Raw genomic sequence first — 27,991 nt, 5'->3', positions numbered from 1 at the left:
ATGTTTTGCCTTCCGCGGAGAATTTACCTGCTCTCTAATAGGATCAGAGGCAATGGGACCCACCTGACACAGGAAGAGTATCGCGTCCGTCACGATTGGGTACGAGACGTTTGTGGGCACGCACAGAGGAGGAGCATTATTGTTGTTCTTGAAGATCGGAGTACATCTTGTTTCCGTCGTGTAAAGGCAGGCTTCTTCCGATCCGGTGATAGCACTGGCCGTCGTGGACGCGATGGCGATGGCGATGGCGATCCCGATCCCGCATCGGCAGTTGTTCATCGACGGCGAGTGGAGTGAGCCCGTCCGAGGCAAGCGTTTGCCAATAATCAACCCCGCCACCGAGGAGTCTATCGGTAGATGTTCCCTTTTCTTTGTATTACCGTTCCGTTTGGGTTCGCTTCTTGGTTATTCTTTGTCTGTCTTAGTTCATGCGAGGATTACTTCGACCCCTTTGATATTGATCGGCGTTAGGAAAAGGGTTTTATTGTTGTTTGTTTTTGTTAAGGGGATATTCCGGCAGCCACCGTGGAGGATGTGGAACTGGCGGTTGCAGCCGCCCGGAGGGCGCTCACCCGGAATAAGGGTACGGACTGGGCCCGTGCCCCAGGCGCCGTACGTGCCAAGTACCTCCGAGCCATCGCTGCCAAGGTATCCTCGCCTTCGTATCTGTTAATTGTTGCTGGTCATTTTGTCTTCCTTCCTTTGACTCTTATTTTGGGCTAATTCGGTAGTTTGATGTCAGGACTAGTTTTAAGTTTTTGGATGAATCGCTGATTATTATCCTTTTCTCTAGGGCAAGATACTTGTATTGGTCTCTAGATCTGCTTGATCCCATCGTCTTTTTCTGTGGGTTCTTACCCTAGGTTAGAACATGGAAGTCGAATGCATCTTATAGGACCTTTACGATCCCTTTTTCATGAATCAGTGGGTATCCATCAGTGAACCTCCTCAAAGCATTTTCTGCATTCCACTTGGTTGCATGCCTTATTCTGTCATTACGATGAAAGATTGGTGCTAACTCCATTCATCACTTGAATCTTCTGTTTTCTACATTTCACTCTCAGAGAGATTTAGCAATCCATTTGAAAAGAGTTTCGTGGTATGTACTCTGGTACCAGAAGGGGGGAAGAGATGGAGAATAATAGGGGAGCGGAGGAGAAGAGGAAGAAGAGGAGAGGAGTATCATTGGTGGGCTGGAGGTTGTGGGCGGCAGACGGCATGACCTCTTCATACGAGAGAGAGGCTCAGGGCAGTATTTGGGGGTTGGCACAGGGTTTTAAGGGTTTTCTTTAACTTCAAATATAAAAGAAGAACTACAGTTATATCGAGTGGTAAGTCCTATTACCACATGCTGAACTTGATATATTGGGCCATCCTTGTAGATATATACTATGAGTGAAGTCGGGTACGATCTGCAGGAGAATAAGTGCTGGTGTATCTAACATACTATAATCACTTTATCTTGGACTGCTTGGCTTGAAATTTGTTGTATAAGTTGGATCTTGTTTCATATTTTTGTTGAACAAGGAGTGCTAGTAAGACTAGTCATCATATCATGTGAGAAACAGTGCCTGATGATCCATAAGTGGCTTCTTGTGAGACGAATATCAACTGATTGAGTTTTGATAGAGAAACTACATAATAAATCACAAGGTTCGCAATACCGTACCGTATCGGTATTTCGACCTGGGCTCGGTACCGATACGGTACGATATACCGAGCTGTCACGACCTTAGCTGGAATTGCCTAAGGCGTGAGGCACCCTTGCGGCCAAAGACGCGAACTTAGCTTGCGTTGCCTAAGTCGCGAATCACCCTTGTGGCAAAGACGCGAACTTAGCTTGCGTTGCCTAAGTCGCGCTTCGCCCTTGCGATATTGCTCCGCAAGAATCAGCCCACTTGTAACCTCTCGCAGGTCCCGAAGGACCTGTAAAAGAGAAAGTTGGTTAGTTCGAAAGAACGAGCAACGGACAAGTCCCGAAGTCTCGCGAAAAGGGGAAGCTTTACAAGCAATTCAGCGAGCACCTTGCGTGCACAAGAGAAAAGAGGGAGAGGGAGAAAACAAGGCTTTAGAAGGATGAACGAACAGCTGCAAGCCCACAAACAACCGCTCACCTGGTCCCGGGCGCGAAGACAAGTTCCCGTAAAGGCCACGTGCGAACTTGCGAAAGAGAGTTCAACGCCCGATATATAACCGAAGCCCCATCCAGCCCTGTGCCACCCGGGGGGTTCAAAGGGGCTGAGATGGCTGACGTTTTGGTGAGCGGAGGCAGATCACCGCTACCCTCCCGCGGCACGCGAAAACGGAGCTGTTTTGGGGCTGTTTTGCTCGGTTCGGTGAGCGATCGCTTTGCAACGCTGCAGCTTGTTCGAACTTACATTTTTACAAGCAAAATGACCCAAAACCAAGAGAAAACATGCTGTCAAGCAGCTGTACATGCAGGTCTTAGCGACGAACGGTTCGTTGAATGGAGTTGTTGCGGGTGTGCGACGACCGTTCGTGACAGAGTGGTACACCCAGGTGTGCCGAGTACTACAGTGCTACCGTAGCACTGCTACAGTACACTGCTACAGTGCTATAGTGCACTACTACAGTGCACTCGGACCGGTACGTACCGCCCGTACCGGGCTGACACGGACTTAGCTGGTTTTGCCTAAGTCGTGCGGCACCCTTGCGTGTCCGTCCGCAAAGGTCAACCTCCCCGAAGCCTCCCATTGTCCCTTAGGACCACCAAAAGAGAGAACGGGTTAGAGAGAACGCCTCAATCGGGATTCACAAGCAAACATGTCCGAAAAACACTTCATAGACAATGCAAATTACAAACAGACTTTACAAGCTCTGAACAGTGGCACAACAAAGGGTAAAATGGTCCATTGCAGACCGAAAAGCTCTCGAACGTGTCCACATGACACAACCTTTATTTATAAGCCTAAAGAGGCCACCAACCCAACTAACATGGGACTATTAAGCCTTCGGCCGCCCCTCTACATGCTGTACAAGGCATGAACATGCCAAACGACACGGACATACACAAGCATTACATCAAACACCCTGTTTCGAAGTTTGTCCGTGACATTCTCCCCCACTTATCCCTTCGACGTCCTCGTCGAAGCCTTTGTGAACACTGCAACTCTTCGTCTTTGCTGAGTCTTCAATCTTCTACTCCAGCTGCAATGCGCCTCCTGGCTCCCAGTTGCTCTCCGCTGCTGTTTCTGAGTAGTCGAACCTTTGATCCGCCATGCTGCTTCAACTCGCCAATGACTCTGACTCTGGTGTGGGGTTGGCTGAGTTGTGTTGATCCTCATTGATTCCTGCGGATCTCCCAGATGAAGGAAAAGACCATCCTTACTGCGCCAGTCTCTCATAAATTCCACATGCTGCTCGAACTGGGTGGATGCTTGTTGGAGCTTTAACGAGCATCGTCTCGCAAACTTCTGAAGTTTTGGGTCCTTCCTCCACAAAATCTGCTCATTGACTCTTCTTTCAGTTAGTTGTCACATCTAAGTAGGTTCGCATCACTTCCGCTTTCGATTGGCATTTCGTTGGGAAATGAAGCGGACAATCTACTCTCAGTAGCACTGATCACCGTTGGTGAGGATTTGACAACTATTGTCTTCCGTTATCTTCGAAGGGTCTTTGAACTTGTGCAGAGCTCCTCTGCTGGATAGATAAGAGAATTGGGGTACTCGGTTTCGCCCATTCTCTTAAGAGTTGAGAAGGCAAAGGTTACTTGACTTCGCCCGCCTCCTCGAGGTTGTACTTCATGCATCGAGCTGGTTACTGGCCTTCGCCTGCTCTTTGCTCACACTTCTGAAGCACTTGAAGTGTTTACACTCCTTGCGTTGAGTTAGTTACTGTGATTCACCTTCTCAATGCCATTGAACTTCTGGAATGCAGGAAGTTTTCACCCCAACTTGGAGTAATTCTCTGATAGATGAGGTCGCCTCTGGGATTGTACCGTCTTCTCCATCAACCCTGCCGCCTACTCCACTGAGTAGCAAAGGTACAGCACCGCGTACTGCTTGCTTCGTTCCTTGGTCGTGCACTCTTGCATGACCCGAAGTCCTTCACTTACGACTATCTTGATGAGAAACTTGTTGACACCGGTCTTACGAAGTTCCTCGGCCTCTGCCCTTCAGCCTTGTCTCGGTACTTGGAGATTGCCTCTGCATGCTCCACCTCCTCGGCCCCTTTCACGACCAAACACTCTCCCTCCATGAGAGTAAGGGATCAATGACCTTCACGGAAGTCCCGCCTCTGCGGTACCATGGCGCTGCCATGCCCATGGCACTACTATCCGTCGCCTCGCATCTCCATCCCTTTTCTTCACAATCAGTAGATATGCCTCCATGACACTCCTCCGAGTCCACCTCCATTCTAACTGATTGCTTGATTTTGGGTAGCTAAGTCCCTCTGGACTCGTCGTCGCTTCCTCGCCCCTTTCGACCCCCTGCTTCAACACCTTTGTGTTCTCTAAGCAGTCTGTTTGGTCGATTGAAAGACAGACTGCAACTCCCATGCATGGCCTCTGCCATCACGTTGTAGGGTTTGCACCGATTCTGTTCTCCTTAGCTTCCTTGGTAGCAACGTTCGCTTACTCGGCCTTGTCCTCTGACTTGCCGGGCTCCCTTAAGCGAATATGAACTCTGGAGCAGTCCAACTCTCCAGCTGCTTCGATCATACCTCTGCATGATCAAGTCCCTCCCATGGAACTCACTGGTACTTGCATTCGAACTTTTCCCTTAGTGGAACACAGCCCCCATATGCTGATGACCAAGGTTTTCATCCGATGCAAAATTCGATGCACGCCCGGAAGACCCGCCTCTGCGGTATCATGACCTTCACTCCTTGAATCCATAGCCCTTCTTGCCGTCGTGTTGTTCACCGAAGTGGAGCTTCCAGTAGCTCCCGATCATACCTCCATATGATCTAGTCCCTCCCGGGACTAAGTCGTGTGTATCGCATTGCCACGAACTGTTCCACCACGATCCGCTGCACCATGTCGCCTCCTGGTGACATCTCAATTGCATTCTGATCCTTGTGGAATAAACTCGAATTGTGAACCCTCCATGTGTGGCCTCTGCCAATACATCGCAGGGTCTCCTCCACCTTCGATTTTGTTCGCTCCTTTGGCAATCGACCTTCATCCACCCACTCTTGGGTCACACCTAGATGAAGCACCGCTCTAGGACAATCCGTCGCCTAGTAGCTCCCGAAGTCCACCGACTTCACTGTAGTTTGTGCACCATTGTCTGGATCCTGGGCCTCTGCCCCTACCAGCACAATCTCCGCTGCGCACCGCTTCCTTCATGGCAACACTGTGGCATATTCTTCAAGAGTACCCGCCTCTGCGTCCTCTTGCCCCATGCTAAGGCCTTCTGAACCCAACTTCGCCTCCGCAAATTGAGTCGCCTTAGTTCCTCCATCAAATGCTCCTCCGAGATAAGGTGCATATGCCTAGAAGCTCCCTTCGTCTTTGGCACCATGCAAGATGAGTCCACTCCGTCAGAATGAAGGACCCATGGAACAACATGATCCTACTCTTGCCTCTACAAGAGTTCATGTCCTTGACCTCTGTCTAAGGAAAGCACTGTGCCTCTGCTCCATGTTTCAACTTCTCTGCTGGCTCCCTTCATGCGGCTTGGGTACTTCGTCAAGTTACACCCAAGTTGCTCTGCTCCTCGTTTTTTGCATTGAGTCGATGGTGGCCCTCGCGCCCACCATTCCACGGGTCAGCCCTCCCTTGATTCCGATCTCCATATTGACTCTAAGTGTGCCTTCATTTAAGTTGCTTCAGGTCGCTCCCCCACTTGATCTCGTAATGCATCCAACAATACATTCTCTCGAGCGAGATCATGCGACAACTCCTCGCTGCTTGCTCGGTCCATTGAGCTTCGTGGAGTTGTTGTTTGTGAGGTACTCCTCCTCAACATGTGAAGTCCGTCTCACATGATTCTCCCTCTGGAGAGCCGAGACTTATCCCTCCTGGATAACTGTCCCGTTGGAGCAACATCTCTCTTCGTTTCGGAGACCACCATCCCCTTGGACTACTCCGATCTGCTGAACAAACTGTGCATTGTTCTGCCTCTTGCAAACGCACTTGCTAGATTGCGCCTCCACGTCAATACAGCCACCGCTGCACCCCTTAAGGCCTAGCAACATGCTGAACTCGTTGCACACTTCAGCCTCCTCCGGACGTATCCTTCGCATGCCGAAGAGAAAGTTTCAATGCTCCATGGCACCGAGTCTCAACCGCCTTGGGATGGCCACGAACAATCCATCGTCCGCATACAAGCCCATGCATGAGTACCAAATTCTTCGAGTCAGCAATTCCCCTCACCTCTGTGAGCTTTGCACAACTCTTTCGGTCGCTGAGCAACTCATTCCACTTTGCATGGTCTCGTCCTTTTGCCAAGCGCCTCGCTTGCCTTGAGCACCATCAAGTAAAGTTGTCAACGTTGAGCCGTAGCTCAAACTCAGCCATCCCAACCTTTGTGCGCTCCGCATTCTTCCAAGCTTGCCTGTTCTCGTAGTGCCTCTCGCGCGAAGGGTTGGCCATTCCTCTGAATGCCAATGTCAGATGCCCGCTCCTCTGAGCGACTCTTTTCCCTACATCTCCATGCTCGTTTTCCCTCAAACGGTCGCGCGTGTGCTGACTGCCCTCAACGCAGCCCCGCTAGGTCCCCCACGTTTGCATGTCAAGTGTTTCTATGAGTGCTTGTCCCGCTCTGATACCATATGACACGGACTTAGCTGGTTTTGCCTAAGTCGTGCGGCACCCTTGCGTGTCCGTCCGCAAAGGTCAACCTCCCCGAAGCCTCCCATTGTCCCTTAGGACCACCAAAAGAGAGAACGGGTTAGAGAGAACGCCTCAATCGGGATCCACAAGCAAACATGTCCGAAAAACACTTCATAGACAAAGCAAATTACAAACAGACTTTACAAGCTCTGAACAGTGGCACAACAAAGGGTAAAATGGTCCATTACAGACCGAAAAGCTCTCGAACGTGTCCACATGACACAACCTTTATTTATAAGCCTAAAGAGGCCACCAACCCAACTAAAATGGGACTATTAAGCCTTCGGCCGCCCCTCTACATTCTGTACAAGGCAAGAACATGCCGAACGACACGGACATACATAAGCATTACATCAAACACCCTGTTTCGAAGTTTGTCCGTGACAGGGCGGTACAGTTCGGTACGACAGACCATGATAAATCATGATCTTCCATCCTATCAGTTTTCTGTTTGTTCTGTACCGTAAATCAGATGTATTTTATTGATCTCCTTTTTTTTTGTGTGGACCAGGGCAAGTTATGGTTGCTTATCCATCCAATAATGCTTCTTTACCATTTTTTCATGGATTAGCTGGTCCACATGGACTCTTGTCCATTATAAAAAGAAATGAGGTCCATATAGAAGACAATAGTGCCATAATGAGGAGAAAACAGATCAGTATACAAAGAGAGAATAGGTTCAATTATAAAGATAATATAGGTCTTCTTGTTTTACTATTTTCATGGTATGATTTGTTTTATTGAAACAATTTAAATAGCAGATAACAGACTTTTTAATTGATAAATATGAAAAGTTCATGTTGTAGGGTTGCCTTATTTTATATTTTATATTTAAAATTTCTAACTGTTTTAATCTAATGAAACTCAGATAATCGAGAAGAAATCTGAGCTGGCTTTATTGGAATCACTTGATTGTGGGAAGCCTCTGGATGAAGCGGCTTGGGACATGGTACATATGTTGGTATTCGGAATGTTGTTTATTTTCAATGATCCTTACATTTACTTCTTTCTGCTGTTTTCCAGGATGATGTTGCTGGTTGTTTTGAGTTTTATGCCGATCTTGCAGAAGCCTTAGATGCGAAACAAAGAGCTCCACTCTCTCTTCCTATGCAAACATTTAAGTGCTACATTCTGAGAGAACCTATTGGAGTTGTTGGGCTGATTACTCCTTGGTATCTTTCAAAACTTCCTAATACTTTCTGCACCTTTGACTGCTTTTAAACCTTTACAAGATTTGTGGGTGATTTGTTCTTTTAACTGCGGTCAGTTTGCAACACAGAAGAATTTAAGAGCGCTATATCGTGAGATTATAATATTTGTCCTATTTGTTGAAGCTGGAGTCTTAGAGTATTCATATTAACTTCATATAAGTTTAAGCAGCATGCAGATGCCATATTGTAGGTTGGATTTGATAGTCTCCTTAATGCTGAGTGCATATCTATGACCATTGTAATGCTAGTTTGACATTTGTCTCTTGCATAAAAAAGTGCTAGGTTGATTGTTTAATTTGTAATCTCAGACCTTCACCTATTGTGAAGGGACACTAAAAAAACTCGAGTACTATACCAGTCCTATTTTTTAAGTCATGATATTCTTGTGTGAATTGTAAATGGTTTGAACTGCAAGTGCTACTTCACAGTATCTGGCATCATCTTTCACAAACATCACAAGACTTTTGAGTAAGAACTAACCTATTAGATAACCATGCCATTATGCAATTCATTGTCAAATGGTCTGAAAAATCTCATCATTTGGATCTCAAAGTGCTTCAACTTCTAATATGGGGATGAAATAGCTTGTTGGAGGCCTGCAGTTCAGGTAGTTGCGGCACGGTTGAACCTAGACTTGGAATTTATGCATATTATGAAAAATAACATTAGCTAGATCACCTGTTTCATATATTACTGCCAAAATGTTCAATTATAACATTCGAAATCTTTCATATATTATTTTTTTTATTTTGATCATCCAATCCAACTTGAGGGACATTAGTAATCATAGCATATAAAATCTTTTCTCCTAGGACAAATTGTAAAACTATAATTCGATTCCCAAATCTCTTTCCTTCTGTAATATCATCCTTAAGATCCTTATCCACAACAATGCAAAATTGGTTAATCTTTTCAGTATACCAAATTTTAAATCGAGTGTCTATATATCTTTCTCCTATCCACTTAATCTCCTAGTTAGACTCATTTCCCAATACATCGTCATAGACTCCTAATTAGACTCAGACTCATTTCCCCATATTATTATAAAAATATGAAAATTTCTATATAATTAGTCATCTTTTTGGCTCAGGTTAAAGCTAATAAAGCGCGTCACAATAAATCCAATAAATACAGGAAAATAGAAAATGCATGTCTAGCACTTTTAGGCTCATCTTAGTCCTAACAAGGATTAGTTTCGTTGCTCTTTTGGGAGTTGTATTCCCTGCCATCTGTTCTCATAATTGGGAGTTGTGTTCCCTGCCATCTGTTGGGTGTTTTCACCAATGGAAAGAAGAGAGCTCTGATCACTGATTCTGCATGTTGTTACTTTGTAGTTGCAAATGAAGTTAGACCTGCTCTACAATTTAAGTTTCATAAATTGGCTACCTGCAATCTGCTTTGATGAGGGAGGATGATGATAATCTGTCATTAGGCCTTGAAGTACTGCCTTTTCCAATTTACATCTTAAGTCATCTCTTCACAAGTTTGACTTTTATTATGCAGTCCTCTACACTGCAGTTTTGGTGTGTCCATCTTATGCAACTGCTGCAGTAATTTTTAAGGGTTAATTATCATTTAAACCGAAATTCTGAATTTCACACGATACACCTTTTATGTGTGCTTAATGTGGTTACTTAGCATAACAGATAAAATTTTGACATGCTTCACCGTTTAATTCAAGGAACTATCCTCTATTGATGGCTGCATGGAAGGTTGCTCCTGCTTTGGCTGCTGGATGTACAGCTGTTTTGAAGCCCTCAGAACTATCTTCCGTGTAAGAAGTGGCTGTGTATTTTTTTGAACTAAATTTGACTTGGTTCATCTAAGAAGCTTTTTATCAGGACCTGTTTGGAGCTTGCTCGAGTCTGTAAAGAAGTAGCACTGCCACCTGGTGTGCTAAATGTTGTGACTGGTTTAGGTTCAGAAGCTGGTGCTCCTTTGGCATCTCATCCTCATGTGGATAAGGTTCAGCTAGGTTCTTAATGTTTATGGATTTTGAAAAACCTTCCATATTTATATGTTAGATTATTCAAGAAAATGATGATTAGACTTACACCTGGTCAACTTTGTTATGCAGGTTGCATTTACTGGAAGTACCGAAACTGGTAAAAAAATTATGACATCTGCTGCCCAAATGGTTAAGGTTTGTCTATTCTGGTAATCTGTATTTTCTTATTATTATATGTGTAGACATTCTCTTTAGCTGATTTGTAGAAAGGTTTGTTATTCATGGTTGTTCAGTTACATTAATATATAGGAATTGTGGAATTTCCTTTTTGTTGCTATTTGAATCTAATCTCTGTGGCCTTTATCAGCCTGTTTCATTGGAGCTAGGGGGTAAAAGTCCTATTATTGTGTTTGAAGATGTTGAGGTTGAAAAAGGTCTGTATCAAACTGCTAGACAGCTCAATTGAAATAACTGTTTTTCTTGACGCTCCCATAATCTATATTGAAGTATTTATCAATGGTCTAAGCATTCAGTAGTTGAAAGTGATTGTGCTCAATTGTCTCAAACGAAAACAGCTGTTGAGTGGACACTTTTTGGATGCTTTTGGACAAATGGTCAGATCTGCAGTGCAACTTCTCGCCTTCTTCTGCATGTAAGTGTATTCTCGAATTTTCATTATCAAAATATTATATAGTAATATCCATAGCCACTTTTTACTTGGAAAATATTATGATCTAAGATCTATCTTATTTGTTTTGTATTTACTATTTACACAATTCATAAGGCACTTTTATTCAGGGTCTGTCGTACCGAACCATACCGCCCGGTATGGGTTGTACGTACCGGTCTGACAGGTTGTCGGTACGCGGACCGCCTGTTACTGGTCCGAGTGCACTGTAGCAATGTAGCACTATACTGTAGCACTGTAGTAGTGCTACAGTACTCGGCACACCTGGGTGTACTGCTCGGGATACCGTACCGTACCGGTACCGAGCCCAGGTCGAAATACCGGTACGGTACGATATTGCAAACCTTGCTTTTATTTCTATGGATATTAAAGTTATGTTTCATATCTGGATATGTAACAATGACAGGAAACCATCGCAGAAGAATTTCTTCGGAAGCTTGTAACATGGGCCGAAAACATCAAAGTCTCAGATCCATTGGAAGAAGGTTGCAGGCTTGGTCCTGTGGTTAGTGAAGGACAGGTATAAGACATTTACAGATCAATTCCAAATTAACTGTGATTAGGATTTTTTTTCTGATTAAGTTACTACTTGGTCTAAACCATTAGCTAAAACTCTAAAAAGTAAACCACTTAACACGACAGCTTTTATGAGTTTTTGGATGCTGAATGCTTGAAAATTTTGTGGCTTATCAGAATTTTCTTTTGGATGAAACTCACCTTTGAAATTAAAAGTATTCTTTGTCGGTAGACTGCACAATATATTTATCTTTATCTTTGTGGGGAACCAGTAGGTAAAATTAGTTGATGAGTGTTTCATAGTGTTTGTCCTAACACTGCTACGCTGTTGTATTGCTTTGCAACTTCAAATGTTTATAGGACACTTAACCATTATATGATACTCTATCAGGTTGCAATTCAGAGCCCTGTTGATACTCCTTTTTGCCTCCCTCTCTTACTGTTTTAAGGTTTCCTACCCTTTGATATGTTTGCATTATGAAGGGAGGAATAAGGAATAGAGAAGAGTGTCCTGTGGTTTTGTACATTGTAACTGAATATTGTTTCTGTCTCCAAGTTTATTTACTAGATGTTTTAATTAAATTTAAAGGGGCAGTTTAAACTGGCAAGTCCTTCATGGACACTCTATTTCCTCTGCGCCATTTATCTTTGCAACTTATTTAAGAACATTTGGCTGTATTAACATCTCAATTGGACAAGTAATTTAGGCCTTGAACTCTTTGTTTACTCTTTCTTATTTCTTCGAGGGCACTATGCGGTCTGCTGTGTTCTTTTAAAGTCTTATTCCAAACGCCATCCTTTCTTTTATACACATTTATAGTTTATAAGTTCATATTTAATATCCTCTTGCTAATTGTCTATATTATCTTAGTCAGAAGTTAAATATTGTGGTGATTTTATTCCTACTGTAGAATGTTTGAAGTGCGAATTCGCTGTTTCTAGGCTTGTTAAAATGTCTCTTTCTGTGCCTTCTTTACCAAGGTATGCAATACCATACCATACCGGTGTTTCGAGGTTGGCTCGGTATGGTACAGTACTGTGTATTGCTCGGTACACCAGGGCGTACCGAGTGATTTTAAATATTTCTTCCTCTTACTGTAGCACGTTCCGTCCGGTAGCGGGCGGTCCGCGTACCGGTATGCCGTCGGACCGATATGTACCGCCCGTACCGGGCGGTACTATTCGAAATTGCATACCATGTTCTTTACTATGTCATTCAATATGAGGTCGGCCATAGAGTCAAACTCAATTGTAAAAGACTCAAATGGAGATTTGACAAACTTCTACAAATAGTTGTCAATGTAACATGGACCATCTATACTTGATGCCAAATTCATAGCTGTGGCAAATTGGGAAATAGACCTGACTAGCAGGAGTCTTTCATAAGTCCCAGGTTACCTACTTCCGATCTGTGTGATCTCTAAGCTTGATAGAAACCACCTTTCCTGATATTTACAATCATATATTAAATTTTCTTAGTAGTTTGTAGGTGTTACAACCACATGGCTGCCTATAGCAGGTACAACCATTATGTCGAGGAAAAAACTTTGAAAATGACATGAAGTAGGATGGTTGTGGAGAGAGAATAGTGTAAAAGATATTCATATACTTGGATATGAGAAAAGTAGAGAAAATATACAAAGCATGACAACAGATGGGGCAACCAAGGTAGAAAGAATAAATTAGTAAGATTCATGCAATCCTTTTTAAATTCCAGCTGAAAGGATAAGTGGTGAACACTAGCTGTCAACTTACATATAACACTGCCAACCAGAGAGCTACAGCTTGGATTGTATATCTTATCTTTTGAGGCAAGTCTTTTATGTGACAAGGTTTTCTTTTCCCTTCTTCTGGTTGGGTGGTAGCAGAACATGTAACTGATAACTCTGACTTGGCTTTTAGAATCTTGATCTGCGTGCAGATGATGTCCACCACATCTGGATTTATTCAAAATATCAAAGTTGTTGAGTACTTGTACAATTCTAAAGAAATTAGCATCAGTTTAAAGCCAGTCATCCTATTTCTAATTTTCACCGGAGCATAACCTGCTATGAGAACTTGGTGAGCATCATCTGTTACTGACATAGACAAATATGTTCAGATAAGGGTTTTTGGGACCATAATATCATTTCTTGAAAACTAAACAAAACCATTATTGTTTATGTATTTGTCCTACATGCTTTTTTTTATAAGATTATTTTTTTTTCTGTTTGAAGGACTGATGCATTGCAAATACCTCACAACAGGCTTCCCTAGTTAGCAGTGGATTACCTACTACTAAGTTTTCTTTTTTTTTTTTGCAATTCTATCCTAGTATTTCCAGGATCTTAAATCTATATTTGATCTATAAAGATGTCATTTCTGTTAATGGCATTGTAAAGCAGAATATTTATGCATATACGACTCAGATTCCCAAAAGAACAGTGTAAATTGCCATCTAACTATATGTTAATTGATTCAGTATGAAAAGATAAACAAGTTTATTTCAACTGCAAAAAGTGAAGGGGCAACTATTCTATGCGGAGGTGGACGCCCACAGGTGAATGATACTCTTCTGTTGTTCTGCACTTTTGTACTTAAGGAGCAATATGGATTTATTGACATTATCAGCTAATGCCAGCATTTAGAGAAAGGGTATTTTGTTGAACCAACAATTATAACAAATGTGGAAACATCTATGCAAATTTGGAGAGAGGAAATTTTTGGGCCTGTTCTTTGTGTTAAGACATTTAGGACTGAAGAAGAAGCTATTGAACTTGCAAATGATACTCAGTGAGTTGCTTACCCATGTTACTGAAGCAATATCTGAGATTCTGCACATAAAATTGTTGTTATGCCCACTGATATTACTTGTTTTTTTTCCAGTTATGGCTTGGCAGGCGCTGTGATTTCTAAAGATACTGAGCGTTGCCAGCGAATATCTGAGGTAGAACCTGGAATACTATTTCCTACTGTCATTGATTTTAAAACAGTAGACCATGCATCTTGTTGATGACATCAAATTTGGCTTGTTTGCAATCAAATATATCATTTTTTTCAGCTATCTTCATCTCTGTTGTATTCCAACCATGTGTAATGACATGATACTAAACCAGTTTAAAAAGCGCTAGGCGCCAAGGTCTAAAAACGCCTGAGGCGCTAGGCGTTCGCTCGAGCGAAGCGATGCGCTAAAATATAAAGATATATAATATAATTAATAAATATAATTATTTAAATAAAAAATATTATTATTAGTATACAGTTAGTAGTATACTGTTAATATACTATTAACAGTATACTATTGAAGTGAGAAGAGTATGAGTAAGAGGAAGATCGAGGCTACTGATTGAGAGCAGCGGCAGTGGTAGCAGCGAGTAGCGGGAGCGACGACAGTGGCAGCGGCAGCGGGAGTGGCGACAATGGCAACGGCAACGGGAGCGAGAGCGGCGAGCAGGGTTAGGGTTGGGGAAGTTGCGAGAGGAAGGCTGATATCAATGCTTTAGTTGGTTCGATCGAACCAACTAAAGCACCGGAGATCGAATCAGACCTAAAACACTGGCTTGGTCTCCTGGTTTAACTCGGGCACTCGCCCGAAGAGCTCGGCTCCTAGGCTCAGGCGAGTACCCAGGCGGTGCCTCTTTGAAGCGCACCACCTAGAAATGAAGCAAGGCGCTCGGGGTGGGTTTTGCGCAAGTATAATAACATTATGTAGCTTAGTTGGTTCAATCAAACCAACTAGCTATTGTTCAATTGAACCAAATTTAATAGTCTGGTTTGATTATTTTGTTTCATTCGGACGCTCAATTGAGGTGCCCGGTGCCTAGGTTTAGGTGAGTGTCCAAGTGGAACTTCATCGAAGCGCATCACTTGGTCAATCTTTGAGGCGCTCTGACCTTGCCTTGCGTCACCCGAGCCCCTAGGCGAGCGCCCGGGCGCCTATTCAAACCACTATTGAGTTTATAAAATAAATAATTTTTTGTTATATTAAATTGCATACTTGACGCTCATACGTGAACTCGAATATGAGATTTATCACTTGTACAACAATGTACTAACCAATCTGATGTCTCAATAGAGACAATAACTATTGAGTTGAGAGAGCAATTTATTACTAATTTAACTATTGAGCTTGGAGAGCAATTTATTTCCTAATTTAACTATTGAGTTGAGAGAGCAATTTATTACTAATGTTTAACAGATATGAGCTAAAGCAAACAAGACATTAACCCAATGAAGATAAAAGAAGTTTGACATATTAGTTATAAATAAGACATAAACTCAAATGAGATTCGGATGCTCATCTGTCAAGGTGCTTCCCTCTAGCTTTTTTTTGTAGTCTTAATAATTTTCTGGTAACCAACTCTATCCTAAAAGATACTTTGATTTTTGGTGTTCACCATGGTTGATTTGGCCATATCGGAAAATCCATCAGTAAAATGTTTCTTCAGTCGGAGTAGTCCTCCACTACAATCAGTATGTAATCACAGCAGACAAATTGCGAATGTTGACAGTGCTCCAAGTGACTTGCTACCACATTAGATCATTACTTTGCTGTTTCTGTCAGTACCCTACAGACATTGACAAGCTCATTCAAGTACATAATTATAAAATTTGGAACTGAGTAGTAAATATGACCTAGATCTACATGATTTTAGGTTAGGACCCCATGGATTTATTTTTGTTGAACATGAATCTAGTCTAATTCTGCATGGATCTAAGTTGGATCTACATAGATGTTGGTCGGATTCGAATGGATCTTAGTTTGGTTTGAACAAATTTTGGCTTAGATTTATGCCAGTTTCTGACAGTTCCGAGCAGATCTAGCTTCAAATTAAATAGATATATGATATATTTGCATAGATCCACCTTATTTCAGCAAGAAATTAAATAAGATTTATTTATCGATCTACAAAGAAAGGTCAAACCTAAGCCAAAATAGAAGCCAGAATCCATGATTTTGTGAGCTTAAGATGAAGATGTCATGATAACATAATTTCATTCAACAAAACAAAAAAAAATTATTGAGTTTTGGGTATAACTTGTGTGAATAAAAAATGAGGATGATTTCTTCATAATGGAACTTTATTTTTTGCAATTGACCTTGAGAAAGAAGAAGTTTGGAGAATGAGGTTGTGTGTGTAAGAACAAAAGGAAAAAAAGGGGTGCCCATGATGTGGGAGGGAGTTCTGGATACAAGTATTGGGCAGTATACTTACTGCTTGGTAATTAAGTACGACAGTCAAATACCAGGCAGTACACGAGATATGAAAAACTATACTGAGCAGTTTGTTTGGCAAGAACCAAACTGAGTGAAACAGGTTGGTTTTCAAGCTGGTTTAGTGTTGAACCAGTAAATACTAGCTTGTACTGGGCAACTTGCCTGATAGTTTAGACCTTGATTGCAACGACATGGTAGTGGTGGTAGAATCAATGATGGCATGGTGGTGGACACAATGGGAAACTTAGTGATGAGGTGGTGACAGGATAACAACAGTAGTTATTGTGATGAGGTGGTATAGATGATGGTAATATTGGAGAGTTGGTAGTAGCAAGGTTTTCATGGTACCATGGTGTACCACCTAGTACGGGTGGTACATATGAGTCCATTGTTACACTCCATCATACCATGTGTCAGTTTAATGTTTTTTGATATTCTTTAATATCCATATCAACTTTCTACTTCCTCTTTTAGGAAGAGTGGAGCCCAGACATATTGTATCATTGTGCAATATATCCATATCAACATGAGAAAGGGTACTTGTTTAACCTAAGAGGATTTTAGGTGGTCATGGATCACTCATCAGAACATGCCTCTCCATTTTCACTATTTTGCCTAGTTCTGTGAGCAATCTTTTTTTTTTTTCAATTCTTTTTTTTAATAATTAATCAACGATATCAAAACCTTCTACTTTATGATGCTTTAGGATCCTCCATTTTCTCTATTTTATTCGTATTTTTTATGTTATTTAATTTGTATGTAAGGTCTGTTTATATCATTCATGTTACAAGTCACAGAAAATGAAACTACATTGGAAACAAGATTCACATGGCATGATGATACAAAAGTAATTATGAGATATGAGTTACCTGTACGTCACTAGGCATTTGTAGCAAAGTACCAAGTCATCTAACCAGATGGACCGGATTTGGTGGTATTTAACATCAGAATTTGTACCTCTCCCCTACTTTGGTTTAGCCAGTCAGAAATATAAGTAAAACCAACTTTAAGGAGCTGCATTTGAGTGGGAAATTTTCTTGGTCAAGCAAGCTCAGAATTTTCTTTGCCCATTCAGATGATTCAAGCGGGAGTTATTTGGGTAAATTGCTCGCAACCCTGCTTCTGTCAAGCTCCTTGGGGAGGAACCAAGCGCAGTGGTTTCGGGCGTGAACTTGGTGAATGGTGAGTCTGGTAAAAATCTTTGCAGTCCGTCGTCTCTTGCATTTTTCTCTATCATGCTTTTCCTTTCTCTGTACAACAGGGGGCTGGATAACTACTTGAGCGTCAAGCAGGTCACCGAATACATATCAGATGACCCGTGGGGCTGGTATCCGTCTCCATCCAAGCTGTAGACACAACGAGGACCTGCCCGGGCGTGATCAATCTCACCAACCATCTGCATCGTTCCAAGTGGTCATGGAACTTTAAATAAACTATGCGAGATGCATTTTAGTCGCTACTATATGCCACTGCACTTGAGTTCCGAAACCTACATGCTGTGCTACCCGTTCCTTTTTCTGGAATGGCTTCGTTTGGGAGTGCCACCCGAAGGATATGGTCGATCATGCTCCATTAATGGATTCGATTTGAGTAGATATATTTATTCCTCCAATGAATCGAAACTTACATCTAATTGAGATATAATATTGTCACAACGGTTATATGTATTTATTGTCACTAAATTTAATTAAAACGTAAAAAAAAAAAATATGTAAATTAATTAAACAAAATTTTAAGGTTTCCGTTTTGGAATAAACCTCTCATCCATCCAGTAGTCCTTGAGAGAGAAAGTTGGCTTGTTCAGCATTAACTACGCTAAACAATGACACAGAAAGCTAGGCTTCGGCAGGATATATATATATATATATATATATATATATATATATATGCCCCGTCAAAGACGCTAAACAATGACACGGTTATTGGACCAGAAGAAGTGATCCAGTTGGGACCACAACCAATGAACACACGGTATCACCTGCCATTCTCAACCGCCTATGGAACTAATGCTTCAAAGACTTATCATCTTATCTTGGCGCAAGGAGAATGTCCATCCTCCTCCTCTCCCCTCATCCATAAAACAAAAAAAAAAGGAGAATTGCTTCCATCCACACAAATATATCTCCGCTGCTTTATGGAGCTTTGTCTTAATGCCCGAAGCTGTGAGTCAGTTGACCCACAGAGCTGTCATGTGTCTTTTCTCGCCTTGTCGTGTGATGATGGATATGGACCAGACGTCGACGGAACATCAATTAATAATCATCTCTTTTATGCTCTAAGTACATATTTTGGGTTTTATGATTGGATTAAAAGAGAGAGACGCGTTCTTGCCTAGCGTGCTGCAAGTCATGCCCGTGACCACCTAGGATAAGTATCAACTCATTTCGTTCGATTTCAATGAAAGAAAATGGTTCTTTCAAGGTAAGAAGAATTCTTTATTAATTGCTAATCATCGCTCAGTAAAAAAGTGTCCTTTTGTCCTTGCACGCGGAAGATCTTATCCCACTTGCTCTCGCCCCACAAATAGAGGGACCCAAAATCTTAGTCGACGACAGAACTTCACGTGCTCTTCCAGCTCACCGATGCGTCTTCTTCCTACGACGTCGGTATCTCCATGCACGTGAAGCCACCCTCGTCTCCTTCCTCCATATGCCATTCTCAACCCTTGTATCTATATAATGCCCAACAGACCATACTGAAGCAAACACCAGAGAAAGAAGCGGAAGAAGAGAGAGAAGGATATATATAGCAACAATGCTGCCCGTCTTCCTCTTCCTTCTCCTCATCCTCCTGTCCGCCGCCGACGCCTCCGTCCAGGACTTCTGCGTCGGTGATATTTCCGCCTCTGACACCCCCGCAGGCTATCCTTGCAAGGACGTCTCTCATGTCACCACCAACGACTTCGTCTTCAAGGGTCTCGGTAAGGCGGGTAACACCTCCAACATCATCAAGGCCGCCGTGACCCCTGCGTTCGTCGGCCAGTTCCCTGGCGTCAACGGACTCGGCATCTCCGCCGCTCGGCTCGACCTTGCCCCTGGAGGCGTGGTCCCCCTCCACACCCACCCAGGTGGCTCTGAGCTGCTCGTCGTCACCCAAGGCATGATCCTCGCCGGCTTCATCTCCTCCGCGAACGGTGTCTACTACACTACGCTCCACAAGGGGGACACCATGGTCTTCCCACAAGGCCTGCTTCACTTCCAGGTAAACGCCGGGGGAGTCACCGCAGTGGCCATCGTCACCTTCAGCAGCCCTAACCCTGGACTTCAGATAACGGCGTTCGCGCTCTTCGCCAACAGCTTGCCATCTGCGCTGGTGGAGAAGGTCACCTTCCTCGACGACGCACAGGTGAAGAAGCTAAAAAAGGTGCTCGGAGGATCCGGTTAAGTTATTTGACGGTTTCCACCGTCACCGATCTCTCTCTCTCTCGGAAGTGTCTGCGTCTGTTGTGATGGGTTTCGCGATTCGAGCGATTCCACTGTCTTCTTGTATCGGGTCATGTTGTCCAAAAACTTTGGTTCTACTTATCATCACCCTATGACATGAATGAGTATTTATTTTGGTGGTGAAAGGTATCACCTGCTAAAAAATTTAATGGTTTATCGTAATGTTTTGAATTCATTTATCTTTCCTTTAGAAAAATAAGACACATTATCATAAATACTAAATTATTCTGCTAAAAATTTTAATGGTTTATCGTAATGTTTTGAATTCATTTATCTTTCTTTTAAAAAAATAAGACATTATCATAAATACTAAACTATTCTGCTAAAAATTTTAATGGTTTATCGTAATGTTTTGAATTCATTTATCTTTCTTTTTAAAAAATAAGACATATTATCATAAATACTAAATTATTCTGCTAAAAATTTTAATGGTTTATCGTAATGTTTTGAATTCATTTATCTTTCTTTTAAAAAAATAAGACATATTATCATAAATACTAAATTATTCTGCTAAAAAATTTTAATGGTGTATCGTAATGTATTGAATTCATTTATTTTTCTTTTTAAAAAATAAGACATATTATCATAAATACTAAATTATTCTGCTAAAAAATTTAATGGTTTATCATAATGTTTTGAATTCATTTATCTTTCTTTTAAAAAAAATAAGACATATTATCATAAATACTAAATTATTCTGGTAAAAAATTTAATGGTTTATCGTAATGTTTTGAATTCATTTATCTTTCTTTTTAAAAAATAAGACATATTATCATAAATACTAAATTATTCTGCTAAAAATTTTATTGGTTTATCGTAATGTTTTGAATTCATTTATCTTTCTTTTAAAAAAATAAGACATATTATCATAAATACTAAATTATTCTGCTAAAAAATTTTAATGGTGTATCGTAATGTATTGAATTCATTTATCTTTCTTTTAAAAAAATAAGACATATTATCATAAATACTAAATTATTCTGCTAAAAAATTTAATGATTTATCGTAATGTTTTGAATTCATTTTTCTTTCTTTTAAAAAAATAAGACACATTATCATAAATACTAAATTATTCTGCTAAAAATTTTAATGGTTTATCGTAATGTTTTGAATTCATTTATCTTTCTTTTAAAAAAATAAGACATATTATCATAAATACTAAATTATTCTGCTAAAAAATTTAATGATTTATCGTAATGTTTTGAATTCATTTTTCTTTCTTTTAAAAAAATAAGACACATTATCATAAATACTAAATTATTCTGCTAAAAATTTTAATGGTTTATCGTAATGTTTTGAATTCATTTATCTTTCTTTTAAAAAAATAAGACATATTATCATAAATACTAAATTATTCTGCTAAAAAATTTAATGATTTATCGTAATGTTTTGAATTCATTTTTCTTTCTTTTAAAAAAATAAGACACATTATCATAAATACTAAATTATTCTGCTAAAAATTTTAATGGTTTATCGTAATGTTTTGAATTCATTTATCTTTCTTTTAAAAAAATAAGACATATTATCATAAATACTAAATTATTCTGCTAAAAAATTTTAATGGTGTATCGTAATGTATTGAATTCATTTATCTTTCTTTTAAAAAAATAAGACATATTATCATAAATACTAAATTATTCTGCTAAAAAATTTAATGATTTATCGTAATGTTTTGAATTCATTTTTCTTTCTTTTAAAAAAATAAGACACATTATCATAAATACTAAATTATTCTGCTAAAAATTTTAATGGTTTATCGTAATGTTTTGAATTCATTTATCTTTCTTTTAAAAAAATAAGACATATTATCATAAATACTAAATTATTCTGCTAAAAAATTTAATGATTTATCGTAATGTTTTGAATTCATTTTTCTTTCTTTTAAAAAAATAAGACACATTATCAGAAATACTAAATTATTCTGCTAAAAATTTTAATGGTTTATCGTAATGTTTTGAATTCATTTATCTTTCTTTTAAAAAAATAAGACATATTATCATAAATACTAAATTATTCTGCTAAAAAATTTTAATGGTGTATCGTAATGTATTGAATTCATTTATTTTTCTTTTTAAAAAATAAGACATATTATCATAAATACTAAATTATTCTGCTAAAAAATTTAATGGTTTATCATAATGTTTCGAATTCGAATATCGTCTTCATCATTTATCTTTTAAAAAAAAAAGACATATTATCATAAATACTAAATTATTCTTATTGAAACATGAAGAACAGATTGGTTGCACTTGAAAGCGAAGACTGTGTCATATGCTAAGTTAAGATAGAAAGGAAAGAAAAAGGCTTGCATTATCTTGTATCATTATTTTGTACTCTTTTGTTCTTTATTTATTATATTATTTCTTATTTCTTATTTTAAGTTAAATTATATTTTTAATCATAATTTTTTTTATCACTAAGTTTGTTGTTTTTGTCACGTTAATTTGATATCTATAATGATTTAAATTTGTAGATCTAAAATTTAAAAAAAAAAAAAAAAAAAACATGTTTTAGTTTTATGTTATTTTATGTTAGAAAGAAAACAAAGATGAGGAAGCAAAATCTATTGAGATAGTATGGTGAAGCAATGAATGTAGCATATATCCATCCATGTGTGACTTTGAAGGAGCTTTTCTTTTTGACACATTGTGGTACAACAAGTAATTTAAAAGATAGCAAGTCATATGTCAAAAAGAGATCCTCGTAAAATTTTACCTTGATGTTCAAGCAGGGAATAGTAGAAATATAGACCTAAAAAAGTAGAAATAATAAGATCAAATTTTTTACGATAAACTATCAAAAATCTTTATCAGCCAAGCTAGTATTCGATGCGAATATTCGAGTATTACTAACATCCTTTTCCATATTTGAAAAGTTTGGATACACATATTCACATTCTTTTAATTATATAAGTTCGTTTTTTCGAGAAGATATCGACTAGCTTAACTGGTAAAAACTTTGTTAATTGTTTTAGAATGATTGGAGTCATTTTTCTATGCTATTAGCTTCGTCTTTAGTAGATCATACCAAGCTTATAAACATGTCTTGTTGATTAAGTTGCATCAATAGGATAAAAACATCTAAATCTCGAAGAACATATTTTATTTATGTCTTCCAATGTTTGATGAACAAGAGGCTCGTCTTCTTCTAAAGCATCAAATGTGTAAGATAACCTATAGCAAATAGTCTCCTTGGTTAATCTTACTAATTGCATTTCCCAATCGTAGGGTTTTTTATTTGATGATTAAAACATAAATCTAAGAACAACATTGATATGCAACTGAGGCTATCAAATTTGGTTGGGCCAAACTGGGAATGTCAAACTTGTGCATGAGAACCTTTTAAGATAGCATTTGTTTTTGATTCATCATTCGAAGGGGACGACCAGACCAAAGTCAACGTGGGTTTGCAAAGGCTTTGGGCATACGACTTGTAGGAAGGTACGGTCGATGGATGATAGATCCACTCCATCCACCGATGCAAATCTCGCTTTCGCCAACTCGGCCGGGCTACATTTGTCGGACGGACGAACGGAGAACTCGTCAGATTCGCCACCCTAACCAAATCACATGGAACAAAGACGATAGATATCCACGAGTAGATTCTACAAACAAGAGGAATAAAGGGGGGGAAGGTGAAATAAGAAAATACGATCCATAAATGCGATGATCATATCTACGAACGAAAATATGAATCTGCATCCCAGAAACAACCCATCTGTGTCGCAAACCCAACCTGCGCAGGTTACAGCTGTGAGATGGCTATCTGCTGGGGAGAAGTTTAGGGAGGAGGTCTCGGCCGCCCGTCCTGGCATTGTGGGATACAGCTGAGCAAGATCCATTTTGGTACGTGAAATCCCGGCTGGCAGAGGAACAAGTGCTGCGTTCTGTGGCGACAACCAGATGCGGGCACGTCAGCTGGGAACGGAGCCGCGCTCGGGACGAGACGAGTTGTTTGGCGTCGCGTAATTATAGCACGCAGCAGCCTGTAGCAGCAGGTCGTGGGGGGAGGAGAGGCCGAGTTGGCGGGACGTCAGCTCGTCGCCAGACTGTCATCTCTCATCTCTTTCTCTCCTCAAAACAATACTTGGATGTTCCAGAGAGGGAGGAGGAGGAGGAGGTGAGAAGAAGAAGAAGAAGAAGAAGAAGAAGAAGAAGAAGAAGAGGAGGAGGAGCAGCCCCAGCAGCAGCAGCAGCAACCAAATTTCTCAAAGATGAGTCTTTTCGGCCTCGGAAACAGGTGCGTCGATCGTCCGTCATCCTTTCTTTTCTCTTCCCTTCCCATTTGTTGTTCTCCGTGTTCATGCGTTCATAGTCATTCTCAATGGGAATGAATCTCTGTTCTTGGAGGATTGGCCGACAATGGATTGTCAAGTTGGTAATTTTTTTTTTATTGTGTACAAGGCTGATATGGTTTTTGTTCCTTTCGATTACTTCTGTTGTGGTTATTATGTATATATAATTGGAGATTATTTGAGCAGGAATCAGAAGACATTTCGGCCTAAAAAGAATGCTCCATCTGGAAATAAGGTAATAAAATCTTCTGTTTTGATGATTAACATTTTGATCGCAGCGTGCCACCCCACATCATAGGATTGATGTTAGGTGCCATGTCTCATCTTTAACAAAGGAAATCACGTAAAAGTTCTTGATATGTAGAATTGTTTTCTCAGGGGCTGAACTGCCCTCATTTACTTGATAGGTGCGAGTAAAAGCACAACCCGGAAATCTAGAGAATGTTCGCATAATCTTTTAATTCATTTCTTGTGCTTCACATCAAATCCCCTTCTCCGGTGATCCGATCCTTGGACATCGTTGGCTGTCTCAATTTGTACAGGATGATACCATTTAGTGTATACATGTTCTAACGTATATGTATCTTCCTAGTGCTTGTGGTGTTAAGTTCAGACTAAAGTCAATTTGATGATTCAGGGATTATCCAAAGCAACAAAGAGTACCGGTCGGTGTGCGGTTCAGATGCTCTGCATTGTGCATCTTTTCTTAGTTGTGTTTTTTATCAACCTCCTAATTTTTTTTTCTCATGTAATTTATTTGAAATTTATGAAACTGAAACTCCAACTAAAACCGAGAACGTGCCATTCTATCCGTAGAATGTTTTTATCCTTTTCATATTCTTGATGGTCCATTTCAGCTTGCTAATAATTTTATCAATTTACAGACCTAATGTTTTAGGTGTCAAAAAAAGTATAGGCCAAGAAACTCTTTGGACATAATTTATATCTTCTAATCAAGTGCTTAGACATCGAATTGCTCCGTAATGTCCTACTAGAGTTTTGTGTTTTCTTTGTTGCTTTCTTCACCGAAATATCCCGTTGCAGTCGATTTGTTTGATGGCTAGTTATCGTACTGATGACTCCAAACAATATCCACATCTTAAATATCTCCTCCCAAGACGAAGAACAACTCCTTAGATGACGTCCGGTAGTTCTCTGCTGCCAGCGCTACCTAAGAATTGGCACATCTATTTGTTGTAGAGTTTATCTCCGTCGGTGTGAAGGCTGTCTCACTTTGGTGAGAACGGAAAATCTTGCTTGCAAAGCTGAAAAGGTTTTTTGTTCTACTTAATATCATGTACTGAAAAAAAGAAAACCTTCAATAGTTGACTCATTTTTATTTTTATTTTTCAAATATTTGTTTGTTGATGATCTAAACTCTTATATGACTGAATGATAAGCACATAATTATTCTTTGGCATCGGTGCATTCAAAGTTACATATTGCTGACTCGTTCGTATAGAATTTTTCCAAATTCTTCTGAGTTTCTTCTTATGTTTCCAAATAGGGTGCACAACTCAAAAGACACATTGATGCTACTCTGGGGAGTGGGAACCTAAGGGAGGCTGTTCGGTTGCCGCCTGGAGAAGACATCAATGAATGGCTTGCTGTCAATAGTAAGTTCGGACTCTAAATGCTGTCGGCCAGTGCATACTGCTACTAGACCATTAGATGTTCCAAACCAATTATTTCTTCGAACCTTTTTCTATTGCTGCTCTTCTAGATTCATAACTCTGATACCCTGAAATCGTTTTTCTTTCAGCTGTTGACTTCTTCAATCAAGTAAATATATTGTACGGCACTCTTGCTGAATTTTGTACTCCAACCAGCTGCCCAACAATGTCAGCAGGACCAAAGTATTCTTCTGTTTATAAATCTTGATCAACTCTCTTTCTCATCCTATGTTGCATTCTTCTTTGGATGTGCAAACAAAAATAGAAGTTGATATCGTCAAATGTCCATTTTTCCCACAGTTCAATCTGCTGATTGTTTATTCTCGGCAGGTTTGAGTACAGGTGGGCTGATGGAGTTCAAATCAGAAAGCCAATTGAGGTTTCTGCACCAAAATATGTTGATTATTTGATGGACTGGATTGAAGCACAGCTAGATAATGAATCCATATTTCCCCAAAGGCTTGGTAATGTATATGCTCTTCGGATGTAAATTGCTTTTCTTTTCACTGTTTTTCACTTCTAACCAACACTGGCTGCACTTCAGGAGTACCATTTCCTCCCAACTTCCGTGAGGTTGTAAAAACAATTTTTAAGCGTCTCTTTCGGGTATATGCTCATATATATCATTCACATTTCCAAAGAATCGTGAGTCTCAAGGAAGAAGCTCATCTCAACACCTGCTTCAAGCACTTCACCTTATTCACATGTGTAAGTTCCTTGTCTTGATCATATTGAAAATTAGTCCCAAAAGTACTTGTGAAAAAATCTAAATATGAGGATCGATTGTCCTGAATATATCTTTTTCTGATCTTATTTTGTGTTTGGTACTTTTTATTCACAGAAACCATCAAAAATTGTTTGGTCATTAGTTCCTATGATAGATATGAATTTGTCTTTTTTTTTTTCAATTTATTATCCATAGAATCCATCAAAACTTTTTTGGTCATTAGTTCCTGTGATAGATATGAATTTGTCTTCTTTTTTTTTCCTCAATTTGTAACATTCAATTCAATACAAGCATGCATTCATGTATGATATCAACATTATCTTCATCAATGATTATAAAATTGGAAAGGCTCCAAGGCGGGATATTTATCTGCCTTGCAACAATGTATTACGATATTGTGGTTGGAACTAATATGCATGTTTAAAAGATTTCAGCATATCAATTCCCTACATTCTCATTCCTTAGTATCCGCATTCTCGATTTAGTGATTACGCTACTCTAATGCCACTACTAACTGTTTTCAGAATGTTTCCTTATCTGAATCCTTTATTTACTAATGTTAAAAAAAAAGGGTCTCTTTCTATTGAGAATCTGAATGAATGAATGAAGATAAATAATTGTGTATCAGATTGATAGTAGTAAGAATATGAAAATACTAATTATGTGTTACAGTGTAACAAAACAGTACTAATGCATTAGCTTTTGGTTCAATCTATGAAACCATGGACAATTTCTTGTTTAATGAAAAAGAACCTTTAGTGGTTATGCCACATCATTATGGTTTAGTCAGACAACTTAACCGCTGACTTTGGCCTCGTGTATCTGCTTCTAATCTCAATGACAAAAATTACTATGGCCGACTCGTAAGAAGTGTTAATGTATGAATCAAGTCGATACCATAACAACTAAATCTTAATTGCTGGAAGAGAAGGTTCCTCTAAAAGTTGATCAACCACAGAAACAATACTTGGTTGCAGTATGCACACAAATATCCATGAGTTGAAAATTGCAAATGCTCTAATTTCTTGCATTTTATTTGTCTTTTTATGCAGGAATTTCACCTGATTGATGAGGGAGAGCTCGCCCCTCTGCGAGATCTAATTGAATCCATTATCCAAGCACATTGAGAATATAAATAACCTGAAGTCATTTCTTCTTTTCTCTTCTTCCTCGGATCGGATAGTAATTCTTCTTCACGTGGATGATTTTGTGGTGAGGGGAAAAAAAATTTCTCCTCTTCTCTTCTTCCTGGAATAGTGAATTTTTTTTCATGTCGATGATGTCGTGGACAAAAAGAAGAAAAATTTCTCGGTAGTCTTCAAATGTTGTCTTCTACCAAATGCAATTCACTTCCAGAAAGAGTGGATGTGAACTTTCTCATGTTGTTTGATGCGAGAGTAATGCCATCATTGCGGTGCACAAAGCAAAATCAATAGTTTTAAGAGACTATGAAAACAATTTAACCTAGATATTGTGGATTGTGAACTTTTTATAA

At 39.7% G+C, this 27,991-nt stretch overlaps 3 protein-coding genes across 3 annotated transcripts; all 3 read left to right on the top strand.

Annotated features, from left to right (window-relative positions):
• The first annotated feature begins 2 nt into the window (after positions 1-2).
• On the top strand, positions 3-17,956 carry LOC103998054 (betaine aldehyde dehydrogenase 2). Its single transcript, XM_009419429.3, has 15 exons — positions 3-353; positions 506-648; positions 7,668-7,748; positions 7,823-7,971; positions 9,692-9,784; positions 9,852-9,975; positions 10,088-10,153; positions 10,326-10,392; positions 10,534-10,610; positions 11,053-11,166; positions 13,624-13,701; positions 13,783-13,934; positions 14,028-14,088; positions 17,435-17,541; positions 17,621-17,956. The coding sequence occupies exons 1-15, from the start codon at positions 233-235 to the stop codon at positions 17,709-17,711; spliced, it is 1,524 nt and encodes a 507-aa protein (XP_009417704.2). The 5' UTR covers positions 3-232; the 3' UTR covers positions 17,712-17,956.
• Positions 17,957-19,056: 1,100 nt separating this feature from the next.
• On the top strand, positions 19,057-19,964 carry LOC103998053 (germin-like protein 8-14). The gene has a single exon (XM_009419428.3). It carries the CDS (start codon positions 19,114-19,116, stop codon positions 19,741-19,743), a length of 630 nt encoding a protein of 209 aa, XP_009417703.1. The 5' UTR covers positions 19,057-19,113; the 3' UTR covers positions 19,744-19,964.
• A 3,924-nt stretch (positions 19,965-23,888) lies between these two features.
• On the top strand, positions 23,889-27,752 carry LOC135648525 (MOB kinase activator-like 1A). The gene is made up of 7 exons (XM_065166285.1): positions 23,889-24,041; positions 24,283-24,331; positions 25,604-25,712; positions 25,859-25,952; positions 26,100-26,233; positions 26,314-26,477; positions 27,549-27,752. Exons 1-7 carry the CDS (start codon positions 24,016-24,018, stop codon positions 27,621-27,623), a joined length of 651 nt encoding a protein of 216 aa, XP_065022357.1. The 5' UTR covers positions 23,889-24,015; the 3' UTR covers positions 27,624-27,752.
• Positions 27,753-27,991: the final 239 nt, after the last annotated feature.

This window comes from Musa acuminata, chromosome BXJ3-9, assembly GCF_036884655.1.
Source record: "Musa acuminata AAA Group cultivar baxijiao chromosome BXJ3-9, Cavendish_Baxijiao_AAA, whole genome shotgun sequence".
NCBI classification, from domain to species: domain Eukaryota; kingdom Viridiplantae; phylum Streptophyta; class Magnoliopsida; order Zingiberales; family Musaceae; genus Musa; species Musa acuminata.
Note: the sequence above shows the minus strand (reverse complement) of the source record. Positions and strands in the feature narration are given on the sequence as shown.

Excerpts from the sequence above, each read along its gene's own strand:
- LOC103998053 (XM_009419428.3), top strand. The coding sequence starts at position 19,114 with ATGCTGCCCGTCTTCCTCTTCCTTCTCCTCATCCTCCTGTCCGCCGCC.
- LOC135648525 (XM_065166285.1), top strand. The coding sequence starts at position 24,016 with ATGAGTCTTTTCGGCCTCGGAAACAG. Across the intron at positions 24,042-24,282 it reads CTTTTCGGCCTCGGAAACAG|GAATCAGAAGACATTTCGGC; the intron begins GTGCGTCGATCG and ends TTATTTGAGCAG. Across the intron at positions 26,234-26,313 it reads CATATTTCCCCAAAGGCTTG|GAGTACCATTTCCTCCCAAC; the intron begins GTAATGTATATG and ends GCTGCACTTCAG.
- LOC103998054 (XM_009419429.3), top strand. The coding sequence starts at position 233 with ATGGCGATGGCGATGGCGATCCCGATCCCGCATCGGCAGTTGTTCATC. Across the intron at positions 649-7,667 it reads TCCGAGCCATCGCTGCCAAG|ATAATCGAGAAGAAATCTGA; the intron begins GTATCCTCGCCT and ends AATGAAACTCAG. Across the intron at positions 10,393-10,533 it reads AGATGTTGAGGTTGAAAAAG|CTGTTGAGTGGACACTTTTT; the intron begins GTCTGTATCAAA and ends AAACGAAAACAG.